The sequence below is a fragment of the Panthera tigris genome, chromosome D3 (genome assembly GCF_018350195.1).
Source record: "Panthera tigris isolate Pti1 chromosome D3, P.tigris_Pti1_mat1.1, whole genome shotgun sequence".
NCBI classification, from domain to species: Eukaryota; Metazoa; Chordata; class Mammalia; order Carnivora; family Felidae; genus Panthera; species Panthera tigris.
Genome location: NC_056671.1, coordinates 1559487 through 1584309, shown reverse-complemented (window position 1 = coordinate 1584309; position 24823 = coordinate 1559487). Strand labels below are relative to the sequence as shown.

The 24823-nt window shown below is 58.9% G+C and overlaps 1 protein-coding gene across 2 annotated transcripts in view; it reads left to right on the top strand.

Moving 5' to 3' along the window:
- The window catches only part of ADGRD1 (adhesion G protein-coupled receptor D1), a 124441-nt gene that overhangs the window by 32888 nt on the left and 66730 nt on the right, over nt 1–24823 (top strand). For both annotated transcript variants that reach the window (XM_042961810.1, XM_042961809.1), the window contains 7 exons: nt 88–152; nt 878–1033; nt 3637–3696; nt 6113–6230; nt 7445–7555; nt 9397–9472; nt 15253–15394. In XM_042961810.1, coding sequence (XP_042817744.1) covers nt 88–152; nt 878–1033; nt 3637–3696; nt 6113–6230; nt 7445–7555; nt 9397–9472; nt 15253–15394 — 728 coding nt within the window. The remainder of the gene's footprint in view (nt 1–87; nt 153–877; nt 1034–3636; nt 3697–6112; nt 6231–7444; nt 7556–9396; nt 9473–15252; nt 15395–24823) is intronic.

Genomic DNA, 24823 nt, shown 5'->3' with positions numbered 1-24823 from the left:
TTTGAATAAAGGCAGGCCTTTCTTAGGCTGGAAGAGTGACCATGGCTTAGTCCTTAATTCAGTGTTATTGTTTTTTTTCCCCCCCAGGAAAGCATGCTTTGTTGTCTTCGACGCCACCAAGCTTCTTCATGACACCCCCAGCCAGCACTGTGGTGAGCATGCACACCGATCTCGGTCCCCTCTTGCTGAAAGCCTTTCGGCTTAGACTGTATGCCAGGGCTGAATTCCATCAGACAGTCTGGCTCTCTCTTGTTGGCAGTGTAGTGTCTGGGGAGGAATCATCCCTGGAGGAGAAGCTAACTTTGGCACTAACTCTGGATGCTCAGCTGACTGAAGGGAAAGTCCTCTGCTTCTTGTGGCCTGTGGCCAGAGGGGTCGAAAGGAAGTAAACCAGACGCCCGGGGACACAAACACAGAGACCGTCTCCTGGGCAGGCGGCACAGCGAGCGGAGAGCAGGGGGCTGTGCGTGGATGCATGCCTTCTGTTTGCGCCCCTCGTCCCGTCGTCTGAGGAGAGATCGGTCCACTCAGAAACGTCCCCCTCTGGAAGCAGTATTTGTGATCATGCTACTTACCTTACTCGGGAGCTTTAAGGGGACAGCGAGGGCGCAGACTCTTGCACCATTTGTGTGGGTGCAAATTCCAGTTGTTTCCCATGTGTTTCTGGGTCAGCCTCTCTGTGCTTAGTTTCAACTCTCAAACAGGTGCGTGTTGCTTGAGGTGGTCAGTACGTGTCAGAGAGTCACGGAAGCGCCTCATATGCGATCAGAGCGAGTGCCATCGTCACGGGGCTTCACGAGGCACGCGGCCTGGGGCACACGCTGAGCTTCTTGGACTTGCATCCCCAGCCCGAACTCACACCTCTGATTCCTTTTAGCTGCCCACCAACGCCTACCACCCTATCATAACCAACTTGACGGAGAAGAGAAAAAACCTCCAGAGTCCAGCAACGGTACTGAGTTACCTGCGAAACGTGTCCCTCAACTTACCCAGCAAGTCCCTCTCCCAGGAAACAGCGCTGAACCTCACCAAGGTAAAGCTATTTCTTTTCTGCGCCTGGCAGATCAGAGCAGGCCAACTGCCAGATCCAGGGGCACAGGCGTGTTTTGTTTGACCTGCACAGAGTCATAGAAAAGTCGTGAGCTTTTAGGTAAAAGTCTGGGTTACAGACTTCTCGTGAACAGCCGGGTGGGGTGGCCCCTCCAGCCAGCTCTGCCCAGCACGCTGGGGCCTCCCTCAGCTCAGACTCAGCTCTTCACCTCCTGTTCCCAGGTCCGCATCCACCTGGCGGCTGGCCATCTGGGTGTGCCACCCGGCCGCCTCCCTTGGCAACAGGTGAAGGGTGGGGTTGGGTCTCGGGCAGACGTAGCCCTGGTGTGCACACAGCGTGACCCCCCAGTGCCGACGTGCACGTCGGTGGGAATTGCCAAAGTTACCTAAAGTTAGGTGCCATTTATGGGATGGAATCAAGGTGCTTTTCACTCTGCAGGTCAAGGTGGGGGCCGATCCCTGGCTCTCGTGGCCTTAACTCGATCTCAGCACCAGGGCTCTCGGCCGAGTGGGTTTCCCTGGGGAGAGTGCAGTGTAAGGGTCCCGAGCAGGGTGCAGAGGGCTGACAGCAGGGTTGAATTTCCCTCCACGGCTGCTTGCCCAGTGCCCTTGGCCACGCTGCTCATTTACGATATGGGGGCGACAACAGGATACTCGGCTCGGGGGACCCAGGTGGGCTCGTGCGAGCGGAGAACAGAGTCTGGCACAGGTGAGCGCTCAGTTAGGGTTCTTCGTCCTCCCTGACCCGCTGGCTGCAGACGGCTCGGGACACCCGGGCGTCCTGAAGGGGGGGGAGGGGTGAGTGCTGACATCTTTGGCGCGCTGGGTTCCGGGGTCCTGGCCCCTGCCCCGTGTCCCCGGCCAGGCACCCACCTTCTGCCAGCCTCGGCGTCTCGGCCAGCGCGGAGAGGCCATTCCGCCTCATCCGCCCCCTCGCGGGAGTGGTTCTGGCCGCCGGGGACTGGCAGCAGCACGAAGGGCTTACTTCCACACAGGGGCGAAGGAGTGCTCCACCTGGGCTCCAGCGCTTCGGGCTTCCCGCACGCCAGGGCTCTGGGCGGCAGCGCAGTTCTCCACACACTCCGCCGCGTTCCCCACCGGCTGCCGGGGTGGCGCCACACCCCACGCGTAGCCGACCGCCTCCGGGAGGGAGCCGGAAATGCTTTCCCAGGGTTCCCCGTTCGGACCTCCCTTCACAGCTCATTGGGCAGAACTCGGTCACATGACCATCACCTGGCCAGTCGCTGGCCAAGGGCAGCAGGCGGGGCGTGACGGCTCAGCCAATCATAAGGAGATGGAGGCGGGAGCAAGGTGCTGTACTTGCGCACTTCCAGGCCCCCCCCCCCCACCTGCTCCAGGCGGGAGCCCTGGGTTGGAAGGAAAGATTCCCAGGGGGCGCGGGTACGCGGTGGGTGGGCGGTAGCCTCCAGGGTATGTTTGTGTTGGAATGTGGAATCCAATCAATGCAGGTTTCCACAGGTCATTTTGAAGCTTGGTGATTTCCTCTTTCCCTGCGCCTCCCGACAGGGTGGGAGATTGCAAACTCGGCCCTGGTCGACCGAGGGCGGAGTAGAGGCCGCGGTTCACCCGCAGGGGGTGGCCGCATCCTCGGATCCGCCGGAGTTTCATCTGTAGGGCAGCCTCTTATTTTGCAAGGGAAGCCGCATGCCTGGATCCTTCAAGTGGAAAATAATCCAATTTTTAAGAAGTGGACAGCTAACGGACATTTGAAAGCAGTTATTTGCGGATTTGTGAGGCGGGTTCAGCCTGTGGGCTCTCGGTTTGGGACCGCTGGTGTGGGCCCCGGCGGAGAGACCTGCCTGGGCGTCCTGCAGACGAATCCTGCAGATTTACTCCAAACCCCACCCGTGTCTGATTGGGTGAGAAGTAAAAACCCTTGGCATCCATTATCCAGTTTTCCATGATGTCCTGGCTTCTCTCTGGCTCGCACTGGGAGGGGGAAAATGAGGAGAAAGCATTTCCCGTGCTGGGTGATAAGGACACCGTTACCGTATCTGGCTGTGGAGTACTTGAGCTGTGGCTAATTCAAATTGAGATGTGCCCTAAATGTAAAATATGGCCTGGATTGCTAAAACTTGGGACAAAGAAAAGAGTGTGAAATATTAAATTGATAATTTTTATGTTGAGCGCGTGTTGAAGTGCTGTGTTAGGTATATAGATATAGGACTAAGTAAGATACATTCTGAAAATTAATTTCGACTGTCGCCTTTTAACTTTTTAAAATATGGCTACTAGGAAACTTAAAGTTTGAAATGTGGCTCGCATTATATGTTTATTCCACCAAACTGCGCTAGAGTAGGAGTCGGCAAATTGTAGCCCGTGGGCCAAATATAGTCTGTTGCTTGTTTTGCTAATCAAGTTTTATTGGAATGTGCTCGTTCAGTTCTGTGTTGTCCGTGGCCACATTTGCACTACAATGGGAGGGTTGAGTGTTTGTGACAAAATTATACTCAAAGCTTAACCGCTTTACTAGGTGGGCTTTAAAAAAAATAAAAGTGCCAACTCCTGTTCCAGATTATAAATTCTAAGATGCGTGCTAAGCAGTGTCATTTTGTCTGCCTTTAGGCTTTCTTAAAAACCATGGGAGAGGTTCTTCAACTGCCCAGTTGGATTGATGTGTCAGAGGTAAGACAAAAAACATTTGAGCTTCAAAACGTACATACTTTGGGAACTGCCGCGTCTTCCCAGAAGTGGGATAATTGTGGCCCAATTCATATCTCTAAGAGAAATGATGCATCCCTCCGTCCCTCAATCTGGGACATTAGAGCTCAGACCAGATATACAACTGATTTGAAGCGCCTTGTCTTCTGTATGGCTTAAGGGTTGTGTGTCAATAACATGCCACTGTCCTCCACACCGAGCGGGGAGGGGGTTGCAGTTCTCCATGAGGACTGCTTACTTGGTTGACGTTTATCATTTTTAAATGATAAATTTTTTACTGTCACTTTCTTCTCGAATGGCAATAAAAACATGTTTTACGCTTAAAGATCACTAGCTTATGTGAAAAAAGTGGAACACGTGGCAATATGTACTTCGTGATAAGTGTAAGAACCAAAAAAGCTTCTCCTTTTCTCTGAACAGCAGATAGAGAATGGAATACTTTTTTTCTTTTTAAAAGTAGTGTCACTGACTTTGCTGTTTGATAAAACAAGTTAATAAGCTGTAGAGAAGGTAGAAACTGCAGACGGTAAGAAATATATGAAAGAACAGTCACCTGAAGTCTTACGGCACACCGTGACCCCGAGCACTCTTGCATACGTCCCTTTCCGTCTAGTTTACGTTTTGCTCACGTGTATATATTCCACAAATACTCTGTATGCGTGATTTAACCTGGCTGTCCTTAACTATGTCCAGGGCGGTTTCCAGCAACAGTAGGTGTATCAGTCAGGCTAGGCGAGGCTGTGCTGCAGTAACAAAGAGGCCCCTGCATCTCAGTGGCAGAGCACAGGTGAAACTTTTCACTGATGCAAAGTGCGAAGTGGGTCTCAGGAGCCCTTTCTCAGTCCAGTGACCTGGGGTCCTGGCTCTGTCCATTTTCTTATGTTGTGGTCTTGACATGGGACCTACAAGGTTGCCTGGCGGGGTGGGGGACGCATAACTGCTTAGCAGGGCCATACCCACACCGGTCTAATATTAAAGTGCCTATTCTCCTGAACCCCTATAATGTTAAAAAATATTTGCCAGTTGCTGGCAGAAATGTTATTAATGAGATTGCTACCGGGTTTACATTTGATGAACTTTTTATTTGAACAGTTTCAAACGGAATGAGATTGGATTTTTAACCCTGGCAAAGGGAGGGGGGAAAAAGGATCCTGAATTTAAGATTGGGATAATCTTACCTGGAAACCTTTTCTAAAAGGCACAGCCGTCTAGGGTTCATGACCCCCGGGGGTGGCTCTGTACAGGGCTGCCGCCTGGGAAAGCCTGGGAACATGGCCAGCGGAGGACCTGAGTAGGCCCATTTTCTCAGCATCATTTTAAAGTGACTTTTTTTGAATGCTCTGCCACAGAACAGAAATGATCATGAAACCATTCAGGCTTAGGCAGGCTCGACTGTTCATTAGAGAGAAGGTACGAATCAGCCACTGCCCAACAGAACTGCCGGCCAGAAACACAGATCTCCATGTGCTCCGCCGGGCTTAGCTGATTGAAACCAGGCCACAGGCCTGAAAGAAAATGTCTAAAATTGGCCTCCCTGTTCTATTTCCACCTCATTAGATTCCCACGGAGCGTGTGTTTGTGAGAGAATGCTAAGGTCGCTTAGCTGACAGATGGTTTTCAGAAAGGCGGGAAGGAGAGAGGGGCACGATGGCAGACGGGAACAGCCACTGCGTGCCTGGGTGGCTGAGAGGCCCTGTCCCTGGTAGATGAGTGTCTCACGATGAGGGACAGTCAGCCCAAGGTGGGCTGTCTGCAGAGATACGGGGTGACCAGGAGGGACCCCTGCCTTCTTGGGGGCAGCAACCACTGGGATCCTCTCTGCTTGGGGGATGCAGAGTAAGTGGAGAGGGCCCTTGGAGGGAAGGGGTGCACCAGGAAGGTCATGCAGAGAGGATCTGGGGAGCTGGCATCCGTCCCCTGCATGTAGAATAGGGTGAAGCCGCCGGTGTCCTTGTCCTGGAGGGGACTTGGGGCCAGTCAGCCCCTTCCACGGGAAACAGAAGGGGGCATGGCAGGGCTGGTCAGAGATTGGCTGAAGTTCCTGGTGACTTCAGGGTACAGCTGGGACTGGGTCTTTGTCACCTGGGGCTAGGCCTTGGAGCCAATGGCTTGGGTGGCCCGGGGGACTGTGTTCCGCGGGCTCGGTGGGGCATTTGCCTCTGAGAGGGGTAGTGGCACGGCTCCTTCCCATCCGGTCATGGAGAGGTCAGGCCTGGCCCACCATGGCCTCCGCAGACGCGGGGCGCTCTTCCTTTGGAGGGGGAGGGGGCACCGGCGGCGCCAGTGCGGAGCCGGACCCCGCGAGCTCGGCGAGTGCGTCTGGGGAGGGCAGTTGTGCCCGTTCCATTTGCTCAGTTCCTTCACGTCGTGTCGTTTGCAGGACAACGCCATCGTGCTGGGCTTGATAGAGACCGTCGACACCGTCATGGGCCACATCTCTTCCAACGTGCACGCCAGCGACCCCCAGGTCACCATCATTGGCTCTTCCTCCATGGCAGGTAGTCGTCCGCCCAGGGCGGGACGCGGCCGTTGGTGGGGGCGGAGGCGCGGGAGCCGCGGGAGGGACGCTGGCCCCTGGAGTTCGCGCTGACGGCCCTGCGTCCACCTGCGCGCGCTCACGCGTGCGCAGACACTTCCGCACAGGTGCGCACCCACACGCGCACAGGCGCGCACACAGCGCACACACATAAGCGCACAGGTGCGCACACACGTGCGCAAATGCGCGCGCGCAGGTGCACACGCAGCGTGCAAACACGCGGGCACAGGCGCACGCACAGCGTATGAACGCGCGGGGATGAGTGCACAGGCAGCGTTTACACACACGTGCAGGTGGGCACACACACGCGCACAGACGGAGCACCACGCCCATCAGCCCAGACAGACCTCGCTGCTTTTCTGAACTGGGTCGCCCTTACACAGAATTACACTTTGTGGGGAGAGTGAGATCGGGGCACACGTGCCCAGCCATGATGCGGACGCAAAGCTACGTAAGCATTTGATGGCGACTGGGGGGCCAGCCTGATCTTGTGCTCGGTCGTCTGTGCTCGGAACGGAGTCGAAAAGCCGCGGCTCCTTTGAGTGCCTGTGAAATGAAAGGTGCAGAATCGGGTGTCCGAGAGCCACCTGGAGGCTTGGCCTAAATCTGCCTCTCCGGGATGGTCGGAGCAGAGCTTCCCTCCTACAAGTCTTTACCTAGGGAGCACTGCTGAGCTCCACCGCAGCAGCCGGGCTCTGGATCAGAAGCCTAGTTGAGCCACATAGGATAGTTGTAGTGGGAGTTAGTCGGCCGCGATGGCTCCCTCCGTGCAATGACACGTTTGCCTGACGGCCGGAGGTGTGTGTCTCGGGTGCCTTCCTCCTCCTGTGTCTCACGGGGTCCCCCAGAGTGTGGTGAGGAGCGGCTCCCCCTCCGCACGGGCGGGGGGGGCCTCATCGCATAACTGAGAGCCATGGTGACAGAGGCCCGGAGGGAAGGAGGGGTCACCTCAGGCCACGGGGCCCCCACAGCGTGTGGCCGGATGGACACGTTAGCCACGCTCGAAATTACTTTCCCCGGACTCATTTTTTCAGGTCGTCATTTTCTAGAGGTAATTACACTACCCGGGGGAGCATGTTCTTTTAAAAACAGCAGAGGCAGATGGGGTTTTACAGCCCAATTTCCTGCGCCGCGGAGCTGACTGACTGTGGCTTCCTGTCTCTGGCTTGTTCTCAGAGTTCTCTGTGGCCAAACTCCTACCCGAGGCCATAAATTCCTCCCACTACCGCTTCCCGGCTCAGGGGCAGAGCTACATCGAGGTTCCCCACGAGGCTTTCTGCAGCCAAGGTGAGTGCAGCTGCAGGGCCCGCCCGGGAGCTCGGGAGGGGGGCCCCGCCAGTCCTCAGCCCTTCCAGATGTGTTGCCAGCTGCTACCTGGCGAGCCACCGCCCTCAGACCTGCTCGCCTCTTCCTGCGCTCCGGGCCGGCACTTCTCAGGGTGTGGCGGGAAGCTCCCGAGACGCTCACTCAGAATGCTGATTCCCAGTGCCCTCCAGCCTCGTGAACTGGGACTTGGGACAGGGGCGGGGAATCTGCATTTTGGGGAGGCTCTTGAGGCGATTCTGATCCACCGTGAAAGACGCCTTGTGTCCTCCCAAATCTGCACTGAGACACATCAGCCGCATATGACTAGATGTGGCCATCTCTCCCCTCCCCTTTCCCTGGCCTCGGGCTAGGTTTGGGGTTTGTCTGCCCAGGGGGCCTGGGTTCTGCTTCTGTGTCAGGGGTTCAGGCAACTCTGGCCATTTCCACTGCAGTCACAGTCCCTCCAGACTCCTTGAAAAGTGACTCGTCACAGACTCGTCCCTCGGGGTGTCAGGGGAGTCGTGGATTTGACTCAGCTCCTGATGCTCTGGCCAGAGGACATGGGATTCCCAGGGTTCTGCCTTAGAGACTGGGGACCAAGACCAGTGTGGGTGGTGTAGGATCACGGTGTCCCCTCCCCAGCAGGGAGTCCCCACTCGCCAGCCCTCGGGAGCCCACCTCCGCTCCCTGCACCATCTTGCTTGCCTGTGTGAAAGGTGCCCGGGGATGTTAGGTGACAGCCCCCTACACTTGGGGTGAACTCCAGAGAGGTCTGGAGATGATGCTCTGATCCGCCAGGGGCACACGTGACCTTTGCTCATCTCACACACCTTGCTGCATGAGCGGGGAAACCCTCAGTGTTGCCGAGTGAGCTGGGCCGCAGCCTCGTGCTGTCCCCTGTGAAGGCTCCTCCCACCGGCAGCAGGACTTACTGGTCACGAGCACTGACCGGTGGCTGGAATTCCTGGGAATTCCGGGTTCAGCCACTTACGGGTTGTGCGGCCTTATGCAAGTTACCGAACCTGCCTGTGTCGCGGTCTCCTCATCTGTGAAACCGGGCCGGTGTTCGTACTGGGCTCATAATATTGTTTCGAGAGCTGAATGAGCAAAGCCCCTCTACGTGGCACATGCTGAGACTTAGAGGATGTTAAAGACATTCCTGAAATGCTAACAGAGTCAACAAATATCCCCGACGATCCCGGGAAGACCGCTAACCGCTTATGCTGCAAGCGCTCTCCGTGAAGCGGGTGGAGGGAAATAACAGAAACAATGATTCCTGCTTCAGAGCTGTCGCACGGCAGAGAGGTGGGACCCAGCCGAGAGGCATGAGGGGCATGTATGTGGTCACTGCCGCTTGTAAACCCTGCGTCTGCCGGCTCGTTCAAGCATGCGTGTTACTACAGATGCCTCATACGCCAGCAGCAAACAGGACGTGCTCACCCTGAGGAGCAAAGCTGGAGGCTGGCGCTGGGACCGCCCCTCGAGCGGGGCCCGGTGCCTTCGCGAGCTCTAGCGTTTCTGGCGAGTCTGGCTCCCCCCCTGGGAGCTGTTGTATCTGTCTGTCTGGAGTTGACTCGGGAGGAGCAGGGAGTCATTGTCACGGTTGAATCCACAGCTGAAGGGTCACAAAGTTTCTACTCAGACTCATGGAAAACTCTACCCTGAGAGTCCCTCACTTTCTCCCTCCCCGCCCTCCCCAGGAGCTGCCCCCGGGGTTTTGGGTGTGAGGGTCTGCACTGTGCGTTGCTGGGCAAGTGGGTTTGGCTGGGGGCTTCGTCACCGGGAAGATTGACAGGTGTCTGTGACCCTCTGCTTTTCCCCAGCCTGGACCACCATCGTGGGCCTCCTCTACCACACGATGCACAATTACCTGGACAACATCTGGCCAGCCAAGACCAAGTGAGTCCCTCAGGGTCACATGGTATGGAGAGGGCAGTGGGTGTGAGTGTGCTTGTTTGCTGGGTGGCCGTGACACCGCCACTTCCCTGCCATCACAGGCACACACACTATAGCCTTGGAGGACACTGGGGGTTCGGCGGGCCCTGGGTGGGCAACCTGAGAGTGCAGCAGTCAGGCGACCATATCTGCCCTGCCTGAAAGGACCTGCGTGACTGCGGGCGAGTGACCCAACTGCCTGAGCCTCAGCCGCCACTTCCGTAGAGTGGGAGGACAGCGGCACATGTCTCCAGCAGTCAGGGTGTATTAGATACGTTGGCTTAGGCGGAAGGTGGGGAGACTGGGGTCTCATGAGACTAAGGAGGCTTCAGGCACAGTTAGATCCAGGCACCCAGGGGATGCCTTGTGATCTGATCTCTCCGTGCCCTGTCTGTGCTCACTTCTGTGTTGGCTCACGTCCAGGGAGGCCTTTACATAGAAGCATGGCGGGCTCCGGTAGCTCAGGGACTGCCCCCCCACCTCTGGGTCCTGAGGTCTCCGAAGGAGAGGAGCCTTTCCAGAATGTGCTGGTGGAAACTCAGGGAGGGCTGTGATTGGTCCATTTGGGTCGTGTGCCCCTCTTGGCCGCCCCCTTCATGGTGGCCGGAGCATCCTGCTCTCTCATTGGTTAGGTCTGCTCACATGACCCTGTGGAAACACAGGGAGGGCTGTGATTGGCCCGTTTGGGTCCTGCCCCCTTTTGGCCCTTCCACTCATGGTGGGGTCAGAGCATCCTGCTGTCTCGCTGGCGGTGTCTGCTCACGTGGGGGTGGGTCAGCCCTCTCAGACCACAGGGAGAGGCTGATTCCTCCGGGAGGGGAGGGGAGGGGAGGGTCTGTGCCTCCCCTTTCATAGGGTTGCCCTCACCCCGGCTTGGTGAGGCTCCACTTGGCTCTCTTGCCCCCCAGCTTCCCCCCTGCCCGGGAGGCTGCGGGCCCCCTCTGCTGCCCTGCCCTGCGGGGTGGGCTGCGGATGCTGGCGCTGGAGCCGGTGGTGTGGACCCCTCGGTAATGGGGCTGTGTGGATGCCGGCTGTGTGGACCCCTCGGTAATGGGGAGCAGGCTGTTTGAACTGCGTCCGGATAAAGGGTGGGGGATGAAGACCTTGTGGAAACACGGGTGGCTGAGCCCCGGCGTCCTGTCTCCCAGTACTGCTCCTTCCCACCGCCTGGAGGGACGCAGCCTTTGGGGAGAGGGTGGCCTAGGGAAGGAGACAGCCACGATTCTGCTCTGGACCTGGAACCCATCGCCCTGGGAAGGCCTGCGCTTGGACAAGTTTCCTTATAACTAAGGAGAAGGGCCCTGCCACTCTTTGTGTGTGATTTCCAGAATTCTTCAGGAGAGCCGTCAGAGGAAAATGCCACTGCTTTTTCTCAAAAAGATGCCCTCCCACCTCTTTGGGGGGACACTTCTCCAATCCCAAGATTATGAATGAAAACGGGCCCTTCCCTGGCCGCCCTAATCTGCAGCTCTCATAGCTGAACGTTCAGGCCGATGCGGATTTGTCGTCGCAAAACAGGAGCTGTGTGTTCCTGAGGCGGAGCCATGGGGGCCAAGGGTAAGGGCGTGCAGGGAGAGCGGCATCTGGACCCCCATCCACATCTTCGTTCTGCCTCAGACTAGCAGAGGAAAGAAAAGGTGTTCGGAACGCGCATTTCAGGGGACAATTTGCTGTGACCGAGTCGAATCATGACCCCAGCCAGGTGCCAGCAGACTTTTTCATAAAGGGCCAGATAGTAAATATTTTTGTCTTTACGGGCCATACTGTCTCCCTCACAACTACTCGCCTGCACTGGAAGTGTGAAAGCAGCCTCAGACAACGCGGAAAGCAGTGGAAGCGGCTGTGTGCCAATAAAGCTTTATTTATAGGAGCAGGCAGCCGCCCAGGCCTGTGTTTGCACACCCCTGCTAGACGGTTCTGTCAGTGCTGGCAGCAGCAGATGGGGGAAGAGGCCGTGTTTGTCCTGCCCCGCGTTGGGGTGGGGGGTGGGCCAAGGCTCTGCCTGAAGCCTGCAGGTGGGACATTCAGGGCCTTCAGCCTTTAGCGCCCTGCTGCCCTCACTGCCCCGGCTGCCCCCAGGGAGGACTCTCGGACGCCTCAGAACCCATGCTGGCGTGATCTGGACCCCCGCGGTCAGTTCCTCTTGTCTCTGAAAGTCGTGGGCTGAGACTCGCACACCAGGTGGTTCCCCTCCCCCCACGGCCCCCTGCCCCTTAGCAGTAACGCGCGCCGACTGCCGGAACCTGTCGGCCCCAAAAGTACACTCCTCTCCCAAAGGCCAAACATCTTGCAGTGATGAGAACGTGTTTTTCATGTGTGGGATCTTCAACCCAGGTGAAGGTCTAAGGTCAGCACTTGGTGCAAAAGTGTCTTCTTGTTGGCGACATTAACCTGGGAAACAAAGTCGCTGAAATGGCTTCTCAAGTACAGCCCCCATACGTGCGGCATCAGGGCGGGACGGAAGTCACCGGCAGCGTCGTGGATGGCAGCACAGAGTCGGTGCTGGGCTCCTGGCTCTCTTCTCCCGGCGGGGCCCTTACCGGCTGCGTGAACTGGGCAGATGCCTGGCCGTCTCCGTGTCGTCCTCTCTAGAGTAGGGGTGGGGACAGTACTGCTGCGTGAGGCTGCCTTGAGCGCCAAGTGAGTTAATTGTTTAAACAAAGTGCACTGCTCCTAACGACATCTGTAAGTGCTTGCTTAACGAGATCTGTAATCACTCGATAAGAGGATTGGACGTCCTCGCCACAGTGACTGGAAGAGAATTCTGAAATTCCGCGCCCGGTTAGGGTTAGACTAGTAGAGCCAGCTGCCTGCTTGCCTCCACAGCCGGGCCCCTTCCCCTAGCGTTCTGCACGGGGCCTCCGTACACGGAAGGTTTCCGTAAGAAGGGAAGGGGCGGTGGGGTCGTAACGTTCTCTCGGTCGCCCTTGGGGGCAGGGTGGGGCCAGCACGTGAGTCTAGGGCATGAAGCTGGGGGTCAGGCTGGCACGGGGTCACCATATCCACGGCCACGCCCTGGGCGGGCTGCTGCAGGGGCCCCGGCAGCCACTGGCAGGGGCAGCGTCTCACTGTGCACGGGTCCTGGGGGCACGTGGCCGGCCCCTGCTGGGCCCCCTGGACACGGAGGGTCCTTGGAGCGTCACGTGCCCCCTCGTGATGAGGACTGCTCTGCTCTTCCCAAGGGCCGTGCTGTGCCGGGCAAGCACCTGGGACGGCCGTGTCCCTCAGAGCGGGGCTGGGGATCCGCGCTGGGCACGGCGTCTCCGCTCCCCCTCCACAGGTGGAGACCCGGGCCCTCTCCGGGATGTTAAGGCTGCCGGGGGCAGAGGCAGGGCTGTGACTCGGGTCTCTAGGTCTCCGCGTCTTGTTGACGGAGTCACGTGTGCTGCAGGAGAAGCTCCCGGGGGCTGCGGCTTACTTAAGTGTCCGCTCGCGTCCTTCTTGTAGAGTAACGCCATCCGGTCAACGCGGGAGGAATGACAGAATCGGAGACGCCGCCCTGCATGCAGTCGCTGATGGGGGCAACGTCATCAGTGGGTGTTAGCACCGCCGGGTGAGGGGCGGTCTTGGAACGGGGTCGTGCCTTGTCGCCTCAAGGGTACTCGTTAGTTCACCAAGTGAGCAGGGTACCTGAGGCTGGAGACGGCTGTCAGGTGCCACTTCAGCCAGCTGGTCACTCTCAATATGGTCAGCGCTGGGGCGTGGTATCCTGTGTCCCCCCGGTGCGACGCCATGGAGGGAGTTAACGTGGCCCGTGGAGTGATCCTGCCCCAGGTGCGTGGCCTGAAGCCCCACGCGAGGAAACCGTCCACAGATCTAAAGTAAGGGCCATTTTGCAAACGGCGGTTTGCACTGCTGGACGTCCACGAAAGAGGAAGAACCGTGGGGACCGTCCCAGAGTTCAGGGGCCCGCGGAGCGGTGCTCCCTGGCGAACGCACAGGCCTCGTTGGGACGAAACAGCCGAGAGGCACAGGCGGGGACCAGGCGTCGCATCGTGTTAGCGAATCAGTGTCTGGCTTCCGAGTGTGGTGACTGGGCCTCGCTACGGAGGAGGCTGACTCCGCGCTTAGAAGGGGCTTGCTAGAGCGTTTAGGGGGAGGAGAGTCACGGCGTGCTTCCTCGCGGTTCAGCAAGAAGAAAGTTGTACGTGTGTGTGGAGGGCTTGAGCCCGTCAGGTGATGTGACTGTGACACTGGCAGGGGACCAGGGATGGGGCCCTAGGAGTAGAGCGAGTGTTCACTGCACGCTTTCTAGCAAAGCTTCTGCAGGCTTGACGGGGAGAGGGGTTTGAGCTCAGTCGAGGGAGGAAGAAGACTGTACGCCCAGCGCGTTGGCCGTCAGGAAGACGGCTCCGTGGGCGCAGACACAGGAAGGTAGCAGAGTCCCCCGCCAGACTTTGGAGAGCGGGTGGCAGGCAGGCAAGGTCCCAACCAGGCAAGAAAGCAGCAGGTGACCGTGTGGCCCGTGCGGGATCCCAGGGACCCCACGTCTCCGGCGCTCCGGGGTGGCTTTCCAGAGTTGAAGTCCACGCAGCAGACGTTTGCCGCTCACTGACTGTGTGCAGGCGGGCTAGGACCGCGGTGAGGCAGGCAGGCGCCCGGGGCGCAGACCTCAGGGAGGCGCTCACTCGTGGGGTCGTACAGGGGCCGCGTGTGCCAGGCCCTGAGTGTGGGCACCTCCTTAAAACCTGCGTCCCGGGCTCCTTGCCTCGCCCCCGTCTTGGCCCTGAATGTCACTTTGACCTCATAACTCCATGAGGCAAGTGCCATATACATCATGTAGGGGTCTTTCGATCGGGGTGTAAGGAACAGAGAAGCTGGCTTGGACTGTCTTAAGTAGGAGGGTAGTTCATTGGATCGTGTCGGCTGAAAGGCGCATGGGCATTTTGGCTTCAGGAGCAGCTCGATCCAGCGTCCAGTTGATGTCACTCTGCTCGATCTCACTTCTGCCCTGGTGGGGGGCTCCTCTCCCAGTTCATCTCTTCCCTCCCGATTGAACCACTGCCAGGGCACCTCCTTCAGGGCCGACGTGTAGCCGAGAGAACCGAGGGTCTCTGACCCAGCATTTTCCATCTGAATCTTGTCACGTCTCCTTGGACTTTCCCGGGTCATGTGCCCACCTCTGCACAGTCACCGTGGCCTGAGGGAGGCAGTGCCCTGGGTGGTTCAGGCCTGGGCAGCAGGGCTCACTCCTGAGCCGATGGAGTCAGCAGCAGGGCACATTGGCTACAAGGGGGGCAGGGGGTGGTCACCTGGAGGAAACGGAGGGCCCTTCACGAACGCACGCCGGGCGGCAAGACCACAGGTGCCCACCACGTACCGTTGATACCATCTTTTTATAAGCTGGGAGGTTAAAGTTCAGACAGGGTAAGTCACTTACCCAGGGTCACACAGCTGAGTGAGTGGGATTGCTGAGATTCAAACCCAGAGCTTTGTCCTTTCCATCCATCATGCTCCCCGGGCCACATCTTCTTCCAGCAGACTCTGTGAGGTCACCTGGGGTGCCGGCCTCCAGCCTCGCAGAGCAGGTCCCGGATGACGGGACTCTCCCTGCAACATGGTAGTGCCCGCTTGTAGGTCTCCTCTGCGGGTCCTGGTGGGTACTGAGCGAGACCAGTCAAAGTTCCCCCCGAGAAAGATTTCAGTCTCCAAAGTTTCGGCCCTAACGTTGAGTTCTGAGCCAGGTTCTAGCTGCGTTCCCTCCCCCTTTTCTGTTCTGTAATGATTTTCCATTTCCTTCCAAGGATTGCTGAGGCAGCAAATTACAAAACCCACCCGCTGTCTGCAGCCAGCTACCTGATTTCCCTGGAGGTGTCCCCACCGCCGACACTGTCCCAGAACTTGTCAGGATCTCCTCTCGTCACGGTCCAGCTCAGGCACAGACTGGTGAGTGAAAGTGAATCCGCTCTCGCCTCTGGTCTTTGATCTTGCACTGAGGAGACTGGGTTGTCTGTGGGGCCACAGAGAGACTCTCAGGTCGCCCTGGTGCTGGCCCACGCTGGCGTTTTCCTCTCCCCAGAGCTCCTTTCCTGAGACTGTTTCTGGGAAGTCCCTCAGTGGTCACACGGTGTAGACCCTGGGGAAAAAGGCCTTTGGGACCAGACGTAGCTTTCGTAGACGTGTGTGGATGGATGTTTCTGATTTACAGTAAACGTCCTTCTAGGGGCACCTGGGGGGCTCGGTCTTTTGAACATCTGACTTGAGCTCAGGTCACAAGCTCGCAGTTGGTGAGATCAAGCCCGGCGTTGGGCTCTGTGCTGTTAGCGTGGAGCCTGCTTGGGATCTTCTGTCCTCGCTGTGCACCTTCCCCGCGCATGCACGTGTGCTCGCGCGCGCGCTCTCTCTCTCTCTTAAAAATTAACATTAAAAACAAAGTCGTTCTTGGAGGAGGGGGATGCGTGTCTCGATGGTGCCATCAGTGTGTGCTCCGTGGGAACCACGCTTTGGAGCGGAGGGCGGGGGGGCCATTTCTGCGCGGTTTTGAGTGATGAGTTCTTGGTCCCGCTGTGTCGTAACGGGGACTCCCGTCGCATTCGCTTCCCTGCCGTCAGTGGGTACGAATGGCAGGTGCGATGGGACACACATGTGCTCTGTCCTTTAAACAGCGCGAGCTTGTCTCGTGCCGGGATGCGTCCCGAGATTCGGTGTTGATTCAACACCCAGGCGGCGTGTTTTTTAAGGAATTTATTTCAGAACTCACCATATGTTCGGTCGTTTGCACTCGTGCCGAAGACATTTCCTTCCAGCATTTTCTACACCGTCCTGTCCCATCCTGTTCCACCAACCTTAACTGAGGACTTGCTGTGTGCCGACCGCTGTGTCCCAGGCCTCTCCTGTCCGTCCCCTCCCTCTGCACACACGGTCCTGACCTCGGAATGCCCCGGCACCCGGCCTCTCTCTCTTTTTCAAACAATCACGAACCATTAAGAGAATTTTAAACTGTGGTAAAATAGACATAATCTAAAACTTGCTGTCTTACCCATTTCTAAGCGCACAGTCTATGGCATTAGCACATGGATGCTGTTGTGCCACCCCCATCCGTCCCCAGACGCTGCCACCTTCCCAAAATGACGCTCTGCCCTCACGGACGCTACCCCGTGCCCCAGCCCCCAGCGCCCACCACCTGCCCTCTGTCACCGTGAATTGACTCCTCTAGGGACCTCACGTAAGTAGAGTCCTGCACTGTCCTCCCTTCTGGGACTGGTTTATTCCATCTGGTGTCGTGTCCTCAAGGTCCATCTACGTGGAAGCACGTGTCAGAAGTTCCTCCTTTAAGGCTGAAGAGCACTCCGTTTTCCTGTACGTAAAACATGCATTTTCTGCGACCCCACATTTTGTTCACCCGGCCGCCCACCGATGGGCACTTGGGGTGCTCCCCGCTCCTGTCGGCAAGATGCCGAGCTTGTGGGTGTGCAGGTACCTCCTCCAGACCCTGCTCTGGTCCTGGGTGTGCGCCCAGCAAGTGTCCTGGAGCGACGCCGTGCCTCTGCGCGCTCTGTCCTGAAGCCTCTCTTCCAGCTACACAAACTTCTCCAGGTGCCCAGAGGTCTCGGGCTCACCGAGCGCAGGGCCCTTTCCAGCGTCCACTGTCTCCGATGTGTGGACAGGGTTGGGCCCCGTCGATGCCCGTGGCCCCTCGACCCCCTCACTGGCTTCCAGGACGTGTCCTCTTGGGGGGCCGCCCCCGTGCCCCTGGCCCGTCCCCGCTGCATCACCTCCTCTAACTCCTTGCACAGGTGTCCCTGTCACACGACCACGTAAGTGTTTACCTGTCCGAATCCACAGAAATGCTGACGTGTCAGTGTCGCCACATACAGAGGTCACTGAAGACCCAAACCTACGCGGCCCCCGTGGCCTCAGCACAAAGTGTCTGTTCCGGTGGGTTTCCCAACTCTGGGTGCCCAGCAGGGCGTTTCCCCTGGGCCTGCCACTCCTCTGCGCTCCTGGCTTCTGCCCCGGTGCCGCCCTTCCCTCCGTCTGCGCCTGAACCTTGGTGCCAGCCTGGGTTGCTGTCTCTGGTCCCCACCCAGGACCCGTCATCCCCTTATTCCCTTGGCTCAGAGCCCTTGTTCCTCCTTAGTTCTGCTGGGCCGGGGGCTTCCCGACTGCCCCCGTGGCCGCCTCCCCCCGCATGCCCAGACTGACCTTCCAGAAGCCCAGACCACGTGAGCCCACCCACCTGGCCGGCATCGTCCGTGACTCAGGTTTCTCTGAGGAAGAATCTAAACTCTGGGCCTCGGGGACAGATCTCTGGCCGAGCGTCCCAGTCCGGCTTTCTGCGTGAAGCCTTCCCTCTAGCGAAACGGGAGAACGGTGGCTCCCAGCTTTGCTCAGGGCGGCGGCTCGGTGCGCGCTGAACATCGCCACCCCCCCCCCCCCCCACCGCGTGAGCGGCTCTGTCCCCCAGCTGTCCTGTCGTCGGCACACGTTCGCACGACTCCTTCCGAGGAGAGGATACTGGTCCCTGGGATGGAGGTCCCCCCTCTGCCACCGCGGGAATGCCACCACCATGCAGAGGGAAGATCTCCGAGGCTCAGCGGCCTTGGAGGTTTGGTCTGCACGAGGGGGGCGTGTCTTTAGTGTTCCCGCGGTGAGGGTGTCACAGTGTGGCCCAGAGACAGCGCCGGCCTGCAATCGAGAGCGTGCAAATGCAGAGAAGGCTTCTTTCTCAGGACTCTGGGGCCGTCGTGGGGTTGAGGTTGAGGCTGCCCTAGTGGAGGCAGAGGCCGGGAGTCACGGCGGGCATCGGGGCCCAGACTGGGCCTGGGGCTGAGGGACCCCGGGCTGAAGCCAGGGCAGCAGACCCAGCAGGAGGGCCAGGGACCTGCCTGTGGCGGGGGGGGGGGGGGGGGCGACGGGGAAGACACGGGGCTCGAGTGCTGGGCTCTGTGGGGTCCAGACACCCAGTGAGTTCACACGGGCACACACACATGGCACACACAGCACACGCATGGATGTACATAGAGCCAAAACACACACACACACCCATGCCTGGTACACACACAGACACACACATCTACATCAAGTACACACACACGCACATCCATACCTAGCACACATGGACACAGTACACGCCCCATACCCAGCACGTGCGCGCGCACACACACACACACACACACACACCCCTCTATTGTGTGGTCAGGCAGGCGTGAGCCCCGGAACTGGCAAGGGGGGGAGGTGAATTTGTTCCACTTATCAGGGCTCCTTCCTCCTCACAGGCCCTCTCTGAGCAGGGCCACCCCAGGGTCTGCCACCCTCGGGACCCCACACCTCTGCCTGCTCTCCCACCCACACAGCCCTAGCCCTCCTGCCTTCTCCTCTTTCAGAACGGGGCCGCCCCTTGTCGACCCCACACGACCTTCCTCACAGGGCCCACGGGCTGCGGGCGGTAAACCGAGTTACTGCACATTGTTAGATTGTGGTGCTTCCTGTTGGCGTTTTCCCGAGGGGGGGGCACCATCTATGGGACCCTGGCTCCCTCACCTCTGGCCTCTCCCCTTCCGGGGAGCACCCTCCCCCTCGATGCTGCCTGGTGCAAACTGTGCTTTTGGAGGGTGGCTCGTTCCAGGGTTTTCCCAAGGAGACTTTCCAGCCAACGAGACAAAACCTGAAACTTTTCCAGGGGTCCGCTGGCCCCGCGAGGGAGTATTTCTACCCCGCCAGTTCTTCTGCGCTGTTCTGCCGTCTGCTTATTTCCTGACGCGTGGACGCCTGCGTTAAAAGGGATAATCTCATTGTTTCCTTAGGAAACCAACTTGGGTCAGTTCCTGCTCTGAAACAGAGCCCAAACAGAGCCTGCTGGTATTGAGCAGTCTTGCTTTGAGACCCCCACGCGTATTCTGGTCCCGGGTGGGCCTGCGGGCGGGGACCGGGTCGGATGGATGAGGCAGCCGGGGTGGCCGGGCTCTGTGTCCCGTTCAGCATCGTGTGGCCGGCCGAGCCTTGAGCACGTGTGCGCGTCGGGAGTCCGGCATCCAGGTGCCATTGCGGTGTTTGCTTCTTTCTGGTAATCCAGAGTCCCACCCCTGTGCTTTGGCCCACACTGCTGTGCCGATCCACGGCCGCTGTGCCAGTTCTACTGTGCCCGTCCCCGCTACGCGGATTCTCGGCCGCTGCGCCAGTCCTGGCCGTGCCGATCACAGCCACTGGCCCCCTTTGCTGATGCAGTGTCCCGTCTGACTCCGGGGAGCCTGCTGAGCGAACACAGCTCGGAACGCTCGGCCGGGCAGCCGGTTAGAGGCTGTTGAGGGGGACGCGAGCGCGAGCAGATGCTCCCCGCCCTGAGATGTCCCTGAGGCCCCGGCCGGAAGGGAGTGCTGCGGTCTTCTGACTAAACGTGGGTCAGAGATGTCGGCGTTCCCGCCAGTTAAAATCGCTCACGGCATCTGATGTGGATTGTAATTTGCAGCTCAAAGGTGAGGTGAACCCTCACCTTTCCCTGGTCAATGAAGGCGAACCTTTGCTGCCCCCGGAAGGTGGCCAGGCCAGCGAGACGTAGATTCTTCGCGCGCTGTGAAAATTAGAAAACCCAGATGAGCATTTCAAAGAGCTAGGGGTCATCAGCTTTGAGTGCTGTTGTCTGAAATTCACTCATCAAACGGGCTTTCACTTTGACTGCGAGTCTCCAGGACAGGCCATGGGTCACGATTGTCCTGACACCTGGAGGAGATCGAGTCTGATGACGAGATCCATGAGGTTCCAGCAGCAGGACTCTGAGAACAGGTGCAAAGGGAGGGTCTGCCCCTCTGTGCATTCTGACCTCACCCCCGGCTGAGCCTCGGGCACGGTGGGAGCACACACTGGCCCTGGCTCCCCACGGCAGCTGGCGAGGAAGCCCGGGCAGGACGGCGGGGGCTCAGAGGCTCCGGTCAGCGCCTGCCATCCCGGTGTGTGGCCATCGGAAGGCCCCTGCAGAGTTTGCTCGGGATAAGAACGGCGTGGCGGTTCAGGTGGCTGTGAAAGATGTCCATCAGGAAGCCACTGCAGGTAATCACGAGGGCGTGTTAGTTCTCCAAGACACTCATGTGCTCACACGTTCGCTTGTTCGCTTGTTCCGCAGACACTGGCTCCTGATGTGGACCAAGCGACTCGCCTCTCTGTGCCTCTGTTTTGTCGTGTGTAGTAATGCGCGCGGGGGTGATAAGACATCCACGGGGTCAGTTAGCTCTTCCTGCTCCGTCTGGGTCTTCTGTGCAGAAACGGAGGCCAGCCGTGGCTAACTTTACCAAGCAGAGTTTTCCAGAAGGACGCCTGCTAGCACACAGGACTTGGGGGGAGGGGTCTCAGCCCAGGGGCCCTGCCCTGCTTTTGTCACCTCAGCCCTGTGAGGTGAGTGGGCGCTGCCCTGTGCTCTGCGCCTGTGGCCCCGACCCAAACGCAGAGCCCCAGGAGGGAGAGCGAGAGGCTGTCAGTGGCCCTGGGGGCCGCGTGCCTGCCCCGGGGCAGAAGGTGGCAGGGAAGCAGGTGTCGCTCCCCTAGGAGCACACGTGTGGTGCTGTCGGTCCAGTGGTGGTGGGCAGGCGGGCGGGAGGAGCACACGCCAGCGCCGACGCCCCCGCGTACTTGACCCCTGCCCCATCTGGGTGTCAGACGCAGCTCCGCAGGCTGAGGACCACGCGTCCAGAAGCGTGACCGGTGCCAGTGCCGAACGAACAGACTCTCTGAGTTGCCTTAAAAAACAAGGAGGAGAGTTTTATTGGCGCTCAGGTGAGGCATGCCGCCCGGGCCTCACGACCTGCAGAGAGGAGAGCGCTCCGGGGCCGGGACGTGACGCGGGGCCGCGTGTACTTCCTGCTCTATCAGGAGTGCCGAGTCGTGGCCAAGGACGTTCCCGAAAATCACGTTTGTCTCGTGCATTGGCTCGGGCGAGGCTGCAGGCTTCGGAGGCGCCGGAAGGTAGGGAGGTCTCTCCTCTTCGGTGTCAAGTGTGTCCCGTAGGTTATTTGCTCCCAAAGCAGACGTGCAGGGCGTGCTCGGGGCAGAGGCTGAGCCCGGGCTCCGGAGCCTGACGTCCGCCCGCCGTCAAGGCGGAGCTTCTCTGGGCGCCCGGTCCCCAGCGTGCAGCGTCCGGGGGCCTTCACCCCGGCGTCCAGACCCATTGGAGCCCCGGAGACGCCCGGGGCTGGTGGACGGAGCTGGTCTCCCAGGTGCTGGGCCCCCGGCCTCAGGAGTTGGTGCCCCAGGGGCTGCGGCTGTGACCGTGGGAACATGGCGCTGGGGCCGTTGCCTTGGTCCTGTGGTTCCATGGGGCATCGCCACAACTTGTGGTTTTGTGAAAAGAAGCCACGAATCTGGATTTTAAATTATATCTCTGCGTTTGTACCGTTGGCACTTAATTCGGATTTGCTTTTCGCGTTGTTGACTGAAATATACCTGTGGGTTCAAGTTCAGCTAGGAGGTCACCACTTTACAAGCTCTATTTTTTTTTTTTTTAGCTTTTAATTTGAAGTGATTTTAAACTTCCAGAAAAACTGCAAAACAGTAGCGTTTCCAGGTACCACTCACCCACGCCCCTTCCTGCTGCTGTTTTAAGTACGATCTCTGAAGCCTGGAAAGGAGCGCTGATGGTGCCTCGCTGCAGACAGGCGGTGGTTCTGTCCGTTCACCTGCTGGGGCTCGTTCCCGCGGCGGGTCCGGCTCTCGGCAGCTCCTCCAGCCCGCGGCAGATGTGCGGCTTCTTTGTCTCCGTGACCGTTTTGCTTCGCACGGTTAGTTTGCGGGGCGTCCCTCACTTCGGGGACGGTCTGATGTTTTCTCGGGATGCAAACCTGAGGGTCATGCAGACCTTTGGGGTTATGCGCCTTTGACGAGAAAACCACAAAAGCGAGATCAAGCTTTTCTTCCTGTGTCTCGTCAGCCTCTGTTAGTTTCCTGTGGCGGCTGGAACAGCAGAGGCTTATTCTCTCCCGGTTCTGGAGGCTCAGGGTCCAGGTCCGGGTATGGTGGGGGGTCCACGTCCACGTGTGTGGGGGGGGTCCCGGTCCAGGTGTGTGGGGGTCCAGGCGCAGGTGCGGTGGGGCTGGCCCCTCCCCAGGCCTCCCCTTGGCCCACAGATGCCGCCTTCCCACCGTGCGCTCAGCGGTCGTGCCCTGTGTGCGTGTGGGCGGCCCGCTCTCTGCGTCTTACGAGGACAGCAGTCGGAGTGGACGGGGCCTCCCTGCACCTCGTCACCTCTGTGGGGCGCTGCCTCCCCACAGAGCCCCATCCTGCGGTGCCGGGGGCCAGGAGTCCCTTCCGTGGGTTTGGGGACACACAGGCAGCGAAGGGTGTCACCTGCTGTTCCTGGTGACGTCCCCTGCGACTGCCTGGTCCGGGTGGCGTCTGTCAGGTTTGTCCCCCGTCAGCTCACCGTTGTTCCCTTTGCAAATTTTGAGTGTCCTGCGGAGGAGAGCACAGAACTCCACGGCTGCGCTTTGTCTCCTCGTATCTCACCGTGAATTTTATCTCCTGTTGGCGGCTACTGCCTGTAAAAACTAGTGCTGTACCGTTTGCCTAAAGGCGATTTCCCGTTTCTGTCATTGCTTCTACATTTGTTAAGTAGATTCTGTTATGAGAACAGCTTGCTATTTATGGGCCCAATCGCTTATTTATATCGATAGGACTCACAGATATTTATTTTATTCTGTAGGTTATAATCCAGTGATTATCCCAGCCCTGACCATCCGGAGCTTTCTTCAGTTGGCTCCTGTGTCCCTTTGATATGCCTTCCTGGATCTTGAGTCTTTCCTTACCGTTAGAGGTGTTCTAGGCTCGTGGAAGCAACCTTTTCTCCAGGGAGCCCTGCTTCGTCTTACTGGGGACTGGCGTTTAAACACCAGGGTCTGGGTGCCGGGGGCGCTCACGTCTGCCGGGGTGCCACTGCTGCTCGAGGCCCTGAGCGGACAGAGCCGGGAAGTGTGTGAACGCACGCACAAGCAAACTCGCGCCCGGCGTACGCATCTACATGCACGCGTCTGTACGTGTGGTGTTGAGATACGAGTTCCTCCTGACCACTGTTTCCAACCTGACACCCAGGGGTCGTTCGGGCTTTTCTACATTCGGGTCCTCCTTTTCCCGAGTTAGAAACCTGGCTGTCGTGATTCTCAGTGTTTCCTCGTGTTTGTTCAAGCCGGGTGCATAATTCTGGAATTGCTCAGCCCTTCCCCTGTGGGAAGCAATCGTACTAACTGGAGGACGGTCTTCGTCCTCTTTGTCGTTAGCCATGTGCCGTGCGGTTCTCGTTGTTTGTCAGAGCGAGCCGGGCTGGTTTTCTTCCCTTCAGAGTGGCTTTGTGACTCCTTTGTGACACACTTAGATCCGCCTCTGCTTGTTTGCCTCGCGCGATGGGTGTGCCCCCCTTGTGGCCATCTTAGGGGCTGACTTATTTGGAGCGTGCGGACGTGGCCCTGCAGGGTCCTGAGGTGAGATGTGTACAGGCAGGTGCCCGGGGGCTCCACTGTGGGGCTTTATTCAGCCATCCGGGGCTTGTCGGGCTCCTCTGCTGCGCGTGGGCATTTGCGCTGTCACCCACATTTGTCGTTACAAACGATTTGTTGCAGTGAGTGACCTTGTTCTGCACCTTCCTCTGGGGAGTTCGTGTCTACGTGGAAGCGGGCCCTCCCAGGCCTGCCTCTGCCCTCCCTCGTGCTGGCCCTCTGCCGGTGTCCAGGGGCCGTGGAGTGACAGACTGTGGAGAGAGGGAGACGCTCGGGCCCTGCCAGTGCGCTGAGTCTGAGAATGAGCGCTCCGGCCCGATTCTGTCCTTTACCTGTCTTGAGATCTCTCTTGAGATCTTGGGTGTTTAATTCATCTTTGAAGATGCGACGCTGTGAGCCGTGAGCCACAGCTAATGAGGAGTGGATTTGCCAGATTAGGTACCTCGCTATGGTTTGGGGAGCGGCAAAGCCAGATGAGAGCGAATTCCTGCCCATGGTGGTGAGGTGGGAGGGGGAGGCTGGGAAGCAACAGGTGTAGGAAGCTCTGCGGGGCCGTCTGAGTCCAGACTCCGTGTGACCCGGGTCCCTGTGGACGGCAGTGGGAAGCGTGACCCGGGTCCTGGTGAGGGCGCTGGGAAGTGTGACCCGGGTCCTGGTGACGGTGTTGGGCGGTATGACCCGGGTCCCCGTGGACGGCACTGGGAGGTGTGACCTGGGCCCCTGTGGACAGCGCTGGGTGGTATGACCCCGGTCCCTGTGGACGGAGGTGGGAGGTGTGACCCGGGTCCGCGTGGACGGAGGTGGGAGGTGTGACCCGGGTCCCTGTGGATGGAGGTGGGAGGTGTGACCTGGGCCCCTGTGGATGGCGCTGGGCGTTATGACCCCGGTCCCCGTGGACGGA